The sequence below is a fragment of the Ursus maritimus genome, unplaced genomic scaffold (genome assembly GCF_017311325.1).
Source record: "Ursus maritimus isolate PB19 unplaced genomic scaffold, ASM1731132v1 scaffold_32, whole genome shotgun sequence".
Taxonomy (NCBI): domain Eukaryota; kingdom Metazoa; phylum Chordata; class Mammalia; order Carnivora; family Ursidae; genus Ursus; species Ursus maritimus.
The window spans coordinates 14937095-14949152 of NW_024425786.1; the positions used below are offsets into that span (position 1 = coordinate 14937095).

Consider the following 12058-nt stretch of genomic DNA (forward strand, 5'->3'; position numbering starts at 1 on the left):
AAAATCAAGTTAATCAGATTTAAATGCAAAAAAGAAAGAAAGATGGGGCGCCTGGGTGGCTCAGTCAGTTAAGCGTCAACTCTCGATTTCAGTCCAGGTCACGATCCCACAGTCATGAGACTGAGTCCCGCATCGGGCTCCTCGCTCAGCGGGGAGTTGGCTTGAGATTCTCTCTCTCCCTCTCCTTCCCCCAACTCACTCTCTCTCTATCTGCCTAAAAAAAAATTACAATAAATAATAAAAATAAAAGCAAGCAAGAAGCTATATGAGTTCTAGAAGGAGGCATAAACTCAGAATCTCCACGCAATAATAAAAAGTTGATCACTGGACAAAAAAGAACTTCAAAAAATTCTTTTGTATGGCAAACATACCATAAAGTGTGTAAAAAGACAAATGAAACGGGAACAAAAACATTTCCAACTTACTTCACAGATGAAGAAACTGGCCACAGACCAAGGAATATTAATATTCCTGATGTAAATTACAATACTTCTGCTCTAAAAAGCTTCTACGAGTGGAGAGGGGAAAGGAAGCAGCAGCCTACCAGAAAAATGGGCAAAAGATGTGAACCCAGTTCAGAGGGAAAGAACTGCCATCATCCCTAAAACACATGAAAAGAAATATGAGCCTTGCTCAATAGTAAGAAAGACGCAAACCGGCGAGGCTACCCGAAAGCACGCTCGCACGTGCTAGTGGAAAGGCAAAAGGATTCTCCCCGCGGAGCAGAAATTGGCAACAGCCCAAATCACACATGCGTTTCCTCTGTCCCAGCTGGAGGAATCAATTCCAAAGAAACCGACCCCAAATCCGAAAGTAGTGTGTGTACAGACTACTCACTACAGAGCTCTTTGTCACAGCAAAAGACTAGGGACAACCCAAATGTCCATCAAGAGAGAGCTGCCGGGATGGCCCCCCGGGTGGCCCAGTTGGTTAAGTGTCTGACTCTTGATCTCAGCTCAGGTCTTGATCTCAGGGCGGTGAGTCCAAGCCCCAATGTGGGCTTGGGAAAAGAAAAAAAGAGAGCGAGCGAGCTGCTGTTGGAATAAACAATGACACACCCGTGTGATGGAGTGCCGCGAGGAATGAGGAATATTTCTCGAGACTGTTACCGAGCGACCTCCAGGATGTATCGTTGGGTGAAAAAAGTCTAGGTGGAGGAAAGTGTGTTTGTAGCTACTTTGACCTAAGAAGGGAGACTATGTAGGTGTGTGGGTAGCAGATTTGTACACACACATATGTTTGCTTCTATTAAAACAAGAAAGTTGGGGCGCCTGGTGGCTCAGTCGGTTAAGCATGTGCCTTTGGCTCAGGTCATGATCCCAGGGTCCTGGGGTCGAGCACCACGTCAGGCTCCCTGCTCAGCGGGGGCCTGCTTCTCCCTCTGCCTGCTGCTCCTCCTCCCTGCTCGTGCTCTCTCCCAAACAAACAAAAGTTCTAGATACCTGGGGATAACGGCAGCTACCCAAATCTGAATCATTCCAGGGAGACCCTCTGAAACAGCACACAGAACCAGGAGAGAAAATGAAACCAGCCTCCGCCCAGCCTACACCAGCGGGTCTGCAATACCAGAAGCCCAGCAGCCAGCTGGTGGGCCGCCCCACGGCGGGAATGAGTGGAAAGCACCCAGCAAAGTGTGGAAGGGCCTCCGGAGGGGAAGGTGCTGGAAGGCAGATAACATCTCTCCCCAAAAGAGAAAGCCCCACTCTGAGTAGGAAAATACTGACGATAGATCGGATACTTAGAAATCAATGGAAGAGACTGGAATGTGGGTTGGTCTCTGCAAGACAGAGTCTCTGCAAGTCTCTGGAGAGACCGAGGGGTTAGTCTCTGCAAGGCATTGCTTCTGGAGGGTGTTTATCAGTGGGAGACCCCTTGAGGTGCAAATAAAAGGCCTGCAGAAACAAGAGAAAATCAAGAAAGACACACTGACCCCTCCCACCGAGAGAGAGAGAGAGAGAGAGAGAGAGAGAGAGGGAGGGAACCCAAAAGTGAGAGCAAAATCTGGAAGGCAAGGTCTCAACCCCTATGATTCCCACCCCTTGGTACGTGCCCATGACTATGTTCTCTTACAGCAAAAAGCACTTTGCAAATGGAATTAAGGTTATTAAACCGTTGACTTTAAAACAGGGGATTATCCTGGATCATCTGGTAAACCCAGTATAACCACACGGGGCCTTACGGGAGGGGCGCAGAGACCCCGGCAGAGGACAGGGGTTAGAAGAGATGCTTCAGGGGCGCCTGGGTGGCTCGGTCATTAAGCGTCTGCCTTCGGCTCAGGGCGTGATCCCGGCGTTATGGGATCGAGCCCCACATCAGGCTCCTCTGCTATGAGCCTGCTTCTTCCTCTCCCACTCCCCCTGCTTGTGTTCCCTCTCTCGCTGGCTGTCTCTCTTTCTGTCAAATAAATAAAATCTTAAAAAAAAAAAAAAGAAGAAGAAGAAGAGATGCTTCAGACGAAGGAGACAGGAGCAGAGTCAGAGAGCTGAAGCCTAGGAGGGGCTGGCCCTGGGCGTCTCTAAGGGGGGCCAGGGTGCTCGCTTCGGCAGCACATATATTCTAAGGGGGGCCAGGAGGTAGGAAAGGCAGGCAGTCTCTAGAAACAGAATGACCCCCAGCAGACAGCCAGCAAGGCCATGCAAACCTCAGTCCTACAACCACATAGGACTAAATCCTGTCAACAACCTGAATGACCCTGGAAGAAATGGATTCTTCCCTAGAATCTCTGAAGGAAATGCAGCCCTGCCAACACCTTGGTCTCAGCCATATGGAATTCTAAGCAGAGGAACCAGTCATGCTGGAGCTGGACCCTGACCCACAGAACTGTGAGATAATAAATTTGTGTTATTTTAGGCAACTCTATTTGCGGTGAGAGGCTAACTACCACAGCAGTAGGGGGCAATCTGTTTAACACTGCACTTCACTATAGGAACAGAAGAGCGTGCTGTTGACTGAGCAAAACCGGCCAGCCGCCCGAACCCTCACCTCTGCTTTCAGCTGGTCCCGAAAGTGTAGAAAAACCAGACACTGCAAACTACACAGACAAGAGCAGAAGTAGCTAGTCAAAGCTGCTCTAGAAGCAGAAAATGAAAATCAAAGCATTTCAGCGGAAGAAAAACCCCCCAAAGCACGAGCACACAGAACCAAAACGTAGCCCAACATCCTGATGTGAATAAAATTTCCACCAATTCACACGTATGAACATTTCAAATCAGCAGTCCAAAATCCTTAGAGTGCAACTGGACCGAAATGAAGAAGGTGTAAAATGGGACATTAACTGAACTCCAGAAAGAATTTTTCAAAACTTAGGTGCATAGACCAAATTATGAGATATCCCAGGAAGAACAAATTTAGCTGAAAACAAAAAGGGTATTAAGAACAAGCATGAAAATAGCCAAACACTACAGTGTTCGGAGTAGGAAAAGCATCAGCTTCTGCTCTGGCAAGATCCTTGCGTTGGCAGCGTCGGATGGGGACGAGGGGTGCCCTGCGGCCGGCCAAGGGGGACGTGTCAGGGCCCAGAGCCCCGAGCCCCCGAGGGTGCGCCGAGGGAAGCAGATGGCCGCTCCTCCTCTGTCTTGTCCTCCCTCCCTGCCCTCGGTCATATTCGCCTCCCTTCTGCTCCTGGAGCCGCTAACCTCATACATGGCACCGGCCCCTCCCTTGGCCTGGAAGACTCTTCGTTCGGTCACGACCTGGCCCTGCATTTCCTAAGGTTCAGGTCCCACCTCAGAAGTCACTGCCTCCAGAAAAACTTCTCTGCCCCCCACCCAAGGTGGCCCTGGGAACTTAGGGTTCCGCTAATATTCAGTCCCCCGACGTGGGTGCTGGTTTCACGGGTGCGTTCACTTCGTGGCAATGAGTGAAGCTGCACACTTGTGATTTGCACGTGTGTACTTCAATCCAAGAAAAAATAAAAAATAAAGCCACCTGACTTGCAAAACAAAGGCAGAAGAAAAATTATTAAATTTCCTTACTGCCTACAGCCCATTGACAAGTTTTTGAAACAGGCAGAGGGACATTCCTGTAGGATTTCAGCTGCCTGGATGTAGGACTCTGCTGAGGGCAAGAGGCAAGCTTAGCCTGACCACTCCCCCCGCAGGATCCTGTAAGTCTACTTTATTTTCAAGATTTTATTTATTTATGTGTCAGAGAGAGAGAAAGGGACAGAGAGAGAGAGAGAGCATAAGCAGGGCGAGCAGCAGGCAGAGGGCGAAGCAAGGTCCCTGCTAAGCAAAGAGCCGGATGTGGGACTCGATTTGAGGACCCTGGGATCATGACCTGAGCCGAAGGCAGATGCTTAACCGACTGAGCCACCCAGGCGTTCCCCTGTAAGTCTAACATTAAAATTCCTTTGGAAACTTCCTTTATCTCTAAACCCCCCGAGATACGTGTTGGCAGTCACACCCCAAGATATGACCCACCCATATCCATCTGAAGGGTCTCATGACTCGGGTTTTCTTAGATGGTAATAAATGACCTTTTCCCAACAATAGTTAGCCCCCTTAAGGTCCTGGAAACCTTGCTTCCAAAATTCCTCGGAGGCTTGCCCTATCCCTAACCCCGTCCCAACTTGATAATACATAACGGGCCACTCCTCATGACCCGGGTGCTACTCCTTCTGCCCAGGGGTCCTGTCCCCCTGCTTTGATAAACTCACCTTTTGCACCGAAGACATCTCAGCCTTCCTGGCCGTGGGCTTCGAAGCCGGACGTCTGTCCTACCTCACCACCCTCCCCTAGAACTCCCTCACTATCGCTGTCTGGCGCTGTCCCCCTTGTTTCTCTGTTGTCCCATGGGTCACACACACTCTCCCAGCACAGCAGACGCGTCCGTCCGTCACCGGGGCTGCCTCCAGGGCGGCCGAGGCACACAGCAGGTGCTGGATAGATGCCAGGGGCGGAGTCAGGGCCACCTGGGCGTGGGGGGGGCCTCACCTTCCTCTGCATCTTCTCCAGCAGCTTGCTCTTGGCCCGCACCTCCTCCTGGATGGAGTCATAGACGCGGAGCAGCACCCAGTCACCGCCGTCCTCGTCCGAGGTCTGCAGGGCCGCCACCAGCTGCTTCTTGCGCTCGTCCGCGTACCGTTTCCGCCACTTGTGCTTCTCCTTCAGGTCCTTGTTCTTGGCCTGCTCGCCCCCCACCACCTGCTGCTCCAACAGCTGCAGACTGCCGGCGGGGAAAAGGAGGCGCGCGTGACGGTACCTAGCCATCAGCACGTGTGCTGTCCAGCCGGACGTCGTGGGGGCCTCGCAACAACCCCTCCCAGACGCGGGCACGGGGTCCAACCCGGGTTCCCGGCAGATCCACCCAGGCCTGTGCGCACAACAGGATGGGCGAGCACCTCGCCATGGACCAGAGCCAACTACCTACCACCCGCCGCAGGCCTCCCTGAGCCCATGGTCCCCACAGCGCAGCAGGCTGGTGGCCGTGCTCCCCAGCACCCTGTGAGAGCAGAGCAGCCCTGGTGCCTGGTGCTTCCTCATCTCCCCCTGCAGCCCCCCACCCAGCTCGCTCTAGCTTTCCTCGCTGCGCGCTCTCCCAATAGCCAGGCTGTTCCCCCACGCTGCACTTTTGTGCCACTGGGCTGTGCCCTGTATCTCGATGCCACCCTGAGGCATCTGTCCTGCAAACCTCATTCAGGTGGAGCTAAGCAAAGCTACTCTAAGAAACAGAAAATGACGGCTTCCCTGATCGAACTCCAGACCACACCCTGAACACCGCCACATGTGCTGAGAGTTTTCTTGGGGCCTGATGCTCAGCAGGCGTGGTCTCATTTGACCCTCAGCTTCTCAGGCTGGAGCTCTTATTATCACCCATTTTTGTAGATAAGAAGCTAAGGCACAGGGAGGTTTCAAGTTGGCTTGGGTGGTAGAGGTAGATAGTGATGGAGGCGGACGGGAGCCCAGGCAGTCGACTGCACAACACACTTGCTTCTCGCGCTACATAAGCTGCCCTCCCTGGGCCTGGGTAGCTGCCTCCCCCTGGACCGTGGGGTCCTTGAAGACAAGGTGACAGCTCATTCATCCTTGCGTCCTGGTTCCCAGCACGCAGCCCCTGCTCAGTTCATGTTTGAACTGTGGACTGTGGGACTGAGATTGCCACTGCTGGGAGGAGGCTGACCCGCTGGCCATGGGGCTGTCATGGAGGTGAGCCTGACACTAGTCTCATTTACAGAAGTGAGAACCAAGGCTCAGAAATGTTAAGTGGCACAGAGAGAAGAACGCCCAGCTCCCAGGGCAGGCAGCCTCTGAGGGTGATCGGGTGGCTTGTCACTTGGGTGAGCAGGTCTCTCATCAGGAGGGCACTGGAGGCTCACTGGGAGCCGAGGAAAGCCTGCATTGCCCCACCCTGGGATTCCTGTGAATGCCAGGCAGGCTACAGTCCCTTCCCTCTCTCCTAGAGCAGCTGTTCCCCAGCAGGTGCCTGAGGGAGTCTGGTGGCACCTGTACAGTTCCCCGAGCCGAGCACTGCCCCGCCCCGCTGACTAGTACCATCCCCAGAGCTCAGGGCCTCTTCACCCTCGCCAGGAGGAGGAGCAGAGAGGAGGCTCAGTGAAGACTCTATGGGCACTCCCATCCCCATGCCCGGGGCATAGCCCCTTCCTGCCCTGCCACGGGGTCCCACCAGCCCCGAGCACCAGCACTTACCGGGCAAGCACCTGCTGCTGGTCCACGACAGGCGGCAGGTCGTCAGTCAGCACCGCCACCTCCACGCCCACACTGTCCCTTCTCACACTGGTCATGGCCAGCAAAGGCTGAGGCTGAGCCTCCAAGGCCACCTGGGCCTCAGCCTCAGCCCTTATGCCAGGCTCTGCTGTCAACACCGTCTCCTCGGCCACTTCTGGGCCCTGGTCAACCTCCTGAGCACAAAGAGAAACCAAGATGGAGGCAGAGAGGCCGGTCCCTGGACACAAACTCCCAGTGGCCTCAATCCCAGATGGCAGAGGCTGGGTCCCTCACGGCCCAGGGCGATCACTTCTGGCTCGGAGGCACCCAGTTATACAAACATGCACCCGACCAGGTTCCTACTTCCACCATTTCCTCCAACACCCCAGAACAGTTTCCGTCCTGCTCTCCTGCCCCTCAGGACCCAGGCTCCCCATGGCAGCTAGCACAATTTTCTCCAAATACAAATCCATCACAGCCCTTTCCCGATGAGAACCCTACAAAGTTTCCCAGTACGTTTGCAGGAAAATCCAGCTTCTTCCATGGCCTTCGGGCCCTCCATGCCCCTCCTTGCCTCCCCCAACCCCCTGCTCTATCCACCCTGCTGCTTCTCTAGTCTTATTTTTCCATTGCTGAGAAAGTCAAGATCTTCCCAGCCACGGAACTTTGGCACATGCCATCCCCCGGCCTGATGCTCTGCCCTGGCCCCTTCTTCCTGCTTGGGTCCCATCTCAATGTCACCTTACAGCCAGGGCGCCCCTGGCCACCCCATCTCCCATCTACTGAGAACCTCAAGTGCGTCAGCCCCTACCCAGCAATCCAGTCCAGAGGGTGGCAGATAGTTTTCTCTCTCCACACATGTGGGTCGATTTAAAGCCTTCCTCTCGTTCCCCATGGCCTCTTGTGCTTTCTTAAGCAGAAGAGAAAAGGGAGGGGTCTGAGAGCAGCAGTGTTCAACATGGGACCCAGGTGTTTCCCGGCCAGCGCCTCGGGGACCCCGGCCCCCACCCTGCAGCCCTCGCCCTCAGCACACACCGGGCCTCCTTGCTTTAGACAGGCTCCCAAGGCCAAGCAAAGTTGGAAAATCACTGAGCAGTGGCCTCTTAATCCATCAATAATAAGAGGTAGGACTGCTCTGCGACGGGCCAGCTCCCATAAGCTGGGGGAGGGCTGGGGTCATAGTCCCTGTCTCAGGGATGAGGACACTGAGGCCCAGAATGTCACAGGAAGACCCAGGCATCTGGGACTCCTCCCTCGACCTGAGGGCCTGGCCCAGGGTGTGGGGCGGGGACTCACAGGCCCGGGCAGGAGGCAGTCAGCTGACTCAGCTTCAGACCTAAGGACACTAGGCCCCAGCAGATCCGTCAGGGAGGGGTGCTTGTAGGAGGACGGGGTGGGGGAAGGAGAGGGACAGTGGGCCGGAATCATCCTCCACTCCCTGACCTCCCCTTCAGCCCCGCACGCCCCAGCCCAGTGCCTCACCAAGCCACCACCTCCTCCTGCCTGTCCCCGCTGAGGGGAGCAGGGGCGAGGAGAGGAGGGAGCAGGGAAGAGAGAACCAGGGAGGGAGCCCGCTCCAGGAGCATCACCTGCATTGCCTCAGGTGAAGCACGTGTCGGCACCCCCATTTTAGAGGAGAGGAAACTGAGGCCCAGAAAGGTGACCGTCTGAGGTCACACAACTATGTGAGTGGTCGAGCTGGGATTTAACCCGGTCTGTCCGACTCAAAGGCCTATGCTCTTTGTTACACACACAGGAAAGGAAAGGAAAGAAGGCAAAGGACGAAGAACAGAAGGGAGAGAAGGGAAAGAGAATTTAAACCATGAAAGAGAGTGGAAAGGGGAGAAGGCACCCAGCAAAGCGACAGGAGGGCAGAGCAGCCCCCGCCAGATGGGGGGGGTCCCTGAAAGGTAGCAGCCTTCCCGCAGCCCCCAGCCTCCCCCGGCTCCCTCCTTCAGGCCTGGAAGCTCAGTGTAACCATGGCAACTCGGCTAACCCCTCAGGTGGGTGTCCCTCCACTAGCAGACCGGGTGCCCACCTGGCAAAGCCCCCTATCTCCATCCCCCCTTCCCTATCGCTGTCCACAAGACAGGGCTTCTGGTTCCCGGACCCCCGAAGACCAGCGCCCGTGGGCCGGCCACCAAGCGGGAGCCCCCCGCACGGACATCGGTGCGCGCCCGGTGACACGTGTGCCCCCCCCACCCCCGCCGAGCTCTGCCTGACTTTCCACGTGGCGTCCCGTGTGACATCGGCTACCTGTGCGGGGGGCCTGGCTGTGTCTGCCTGGGGCACCTCGGGCGCGGCCACCGTGGAGGAGAGCCTGGCCAGCTTGGCTTCCACCTCGGCGAACGGGTCGTGCAGGCGGGGTAACAGCCCCAGCGCCGCGAGCGAGGGCTGCTCCTCCTCGGGGACCGGCCCCGCCTGCAGCGCGGGGTCCACGGCCTTCCCGCTGACCGACTGCTCTGGAAGGTGTCTGCTCTCGGCCTCCGCCTCGGGCACGGAGAACCCCACGCGGGAAGGCTCCTGAGGCCCAGGGCAGGCCTCGGACACAGAGGTCTCCTCGAGCGTGGAAGACTCCTCAGACCCCAGAGACACGTCAGACTTGGAGGTCTCCGCCGTGCGCAGCTCCTCGAACCCGCGAGAAACCTGAGGCCTGGAGACGTCCTCGTTGGGCAGAGGGCACGGCATGGAGTAGACCTCGGGTTTCACGGCCATCTCGTAGTGGAACGCGGGGAAGGACTCAGACCTGTTGGCAAACTCGGCCCTGGCCGTGCCCTGCGCCTTGAGGACCTCCGCCTTGAGGACAGCCTCTGCAAACGGAGACTCCCTTTAGCTCCTCGCAGAGGAGGGCCAGCGACCCCTTGGCGGCCGGCCCCAAGCACACCGTCTCTAAGGGACGGGCTTAAGAGCCAGAGCCTCCCAGGCCCCCAAATACTGGCCTCCCTTCTCTGCCCTCTCCTCTGTCAGAACTCAGACCCCATCTCCTTCCTCCTCTTCTGGGAAGTCTTCCCTGACTGGCACCAGGAGCTCTCCATTCTCTGACCTCCCCAGCCATTCGTGGCCTTGGGGCTGCTCTTCACACAGAAGGTGACTGCCCTGTGGGTCTTATGGCCTCCAAGGCCGAGAGCTCCTGATCAGCAAGCAGATTTCACACCCGAGACCCTGAGAGGCCCCCATAGGGCATCCCGCTCAGGGCTCTCGTCCACAGGAAATGCTAGATCTGTAGGAGTTAAATGGACACTGCGGATGATTGTTAGACCAAATAAAACCACTTGGAGGCCTAATATTCAAACTGGACGGGAGGAACACTGTGAAGGACAGAATATGCTAGAACCTGCCCTTCCCTCTCCTCTGCGTCTGCCAGAGTGGACGAGCCTGCAATCCCACAGGCCTTCTCAGGGCTCCCAGCTCATGGGCATTACATCCACCCACTGCTTTGTCACTGTGTCCTGGGCTCCCCTGAGAGAGTCCGGACGTTCCCTTTGCTGAAAGAGGACATCCTCTCCCTAGCTCAGCGGCTGGAAGTTCTCCAAGCCTCAGTTTGCACACTGGCAATGTGAGGCTTCAGTGCCCCCTCACTCATTGAGGGAGAATCCGGCACCCAGCCCCTGCCACAGAGCAAAGCCCAATAAATGGCACCCACCAATATCGTTGTCATTACAAGGTAGATTTTATAGTATTTGGGTGAGTATTAGGAAGACTGAGCAGCCTGGCAGCGCAGGTGTTTGGATGATAGTGGTAGGGTGGAATGTTCTAGAATGTCAAAAAGACAAGGAAAATCTTCAGCAAGGTGAAAGTTCTTGCTAATAATTGAATCCTTATTTTGGGGATGTGGTTGCTTTGGTAACAGAGGGGCTCAAAAATGAGAGAAGACTAGAAGATGCAGAAACGGGGGGAAGGAACTTACCCATGAAATATGGGTGATATGCTGTAATGCTAAATCAGCCTTGGGCCAGAGCCCAGCCTGGGGCTAAGGCTTCCCAGGTACAAGGCTGGGTGGGTGAGAACACTGCCCGGGTTCCAATCCTGACCCCACTTCACCAGCTGTGTGACCGTGGACAAATTACTCATCCTCTCTGTGCTCAGTTTCCTTACCTATAAAATGAGGCTCATGGTGGTACCTACCTGCTGGGCTGTCCTGAGGAGTACCTAGAACTGAGCCTGGAGTGTAGGAAGTGCTCGATAAAGGTCAGTTAGTAAAATGGGGAGGAGAACCAGCTGGCCACCCTCCCGATGGGCCGGGCCGGGCGCGCACCTGTCTCCTTTCGCAGGTTCTCCTCCAGCGTGGACAGCTTCACATCGTAGGAGTTGCGCATGGCAGTGATGTCCTCCTCCAGCCGGGCCCGGGACTCCTGCTCCGCCTCGTAGTCGGCCCTCAGCCGGGCCAGGCGCTCCTCGTACTCCTGGGAGTCGGGGGGACCCGAGGAGGGGCAGCGTCAGGTCACCACTCCACGAGGCGGCTTTCAGTTTGCCTTCTTCATTCAAACGACCCGGGAAATACCAATAAGCCCAAAGAACAAAGTTAAGATTACCTACACAACACGGGGGCGACGTGGGCTGGTGAAGGCCCTTCTGAACTTTATCTACATTTTTGTAAAGATTTTATTCATTCATTTTAGAGAGAGAGAGGAGGAGGAGAAGAGGGCAGAGGGAGATAACCTCCAGCAGAGCGCAGAGCCCAGATGTGAGGCTCCATCCCACGACCCTGAGATCATGACCTGAGCTGAAATCAGAGTTGGACGCCCAACCCAATGAGCCACCCAGGGGCCCCTAGACCATGTGTCAATGGCTTCCTATGTTACAGGACAGATCTAAGCCTCTCGACTTGACCGAGTCCCCAGAGATCTGGACGGCCCACCCTGAGATGATTGTTATCTCGTTTTTGCCACATTGGGCATAGAGGCCACTTTCCACTCCTCGACTGGCCCACGTCCCCCTGCCTCGGGGTCTTTGCCCTCGCCCCCCAGCAAGCTCTTCCTTCCGGCCTCAGCTCAGTAACACCCCTTCCGAGAAGCCCTCCCTGACCACCCTCTCAGACAGCACCATCCCCTCCTGCAGCCTTGTCGCCTAGCACAGAGGAGGGAGGGGCTCAGGGAAGCAGACTGCCGGCGGGAAGGATAACCGGAGTGCTCAGGCTTCTGATGCACTTCTCCCACGGGCGCGGCCGGGGGTGCAAGCTGATGACAGTACGTGACCTTCTGTGTCGTGGAGCCGCCCCTGAGAGAGCCAGAGGGATGGGACAGGGGGAGGGGACGGAGAGCCCCCTTGCACACGCCCAATTCCTCAGGACCCTTCCAGAAGCACAGAACAAGCCCAGAGTTCTACAGCGGCACAGACACTATGACCTGGGCTCTCGAGGAGGGACAGAAGGGGACAGAGGATCATTAATATGG

The 12058-nt window shown here is 56.0% G+C and overlaps 1 protein-coding gene across 2 annotated transcripts in view; it reads right to left on the minus strand.

Moving 5' to 3' along the window:
- The window catches only part of KIF17 (kinesin family member 17), a 43570-nt gene that overhangs the window by 10780 nt on the left and 20732 nt on the right, over positions 1-12058 (minus strand). For both annotated transcript variants that reach the window (XM_040645892.1, XM_040645891.1), the window contains exons 7-11: positions 10921-11068; positions 8922-9475; positions 7962-8042; positions 6648-6859; positions 4935-5166 (exon numbers count right to left, since the gene is read on the minus strand). In XM_040645892.1, coding sequence (XP_040501826.1) covers positions 4935-5166; positions 6648-6859; positions 7962-8042; positions 8922-9475; positions 10921-11068 — 1227 coding nt within the window. The remainder of the gene's footprint in view (positions 1-4934; positions 5167-6647; positions 6860-7961; positions 8043-8921; positions 9476-10920; positions 11069-12058) is intronic.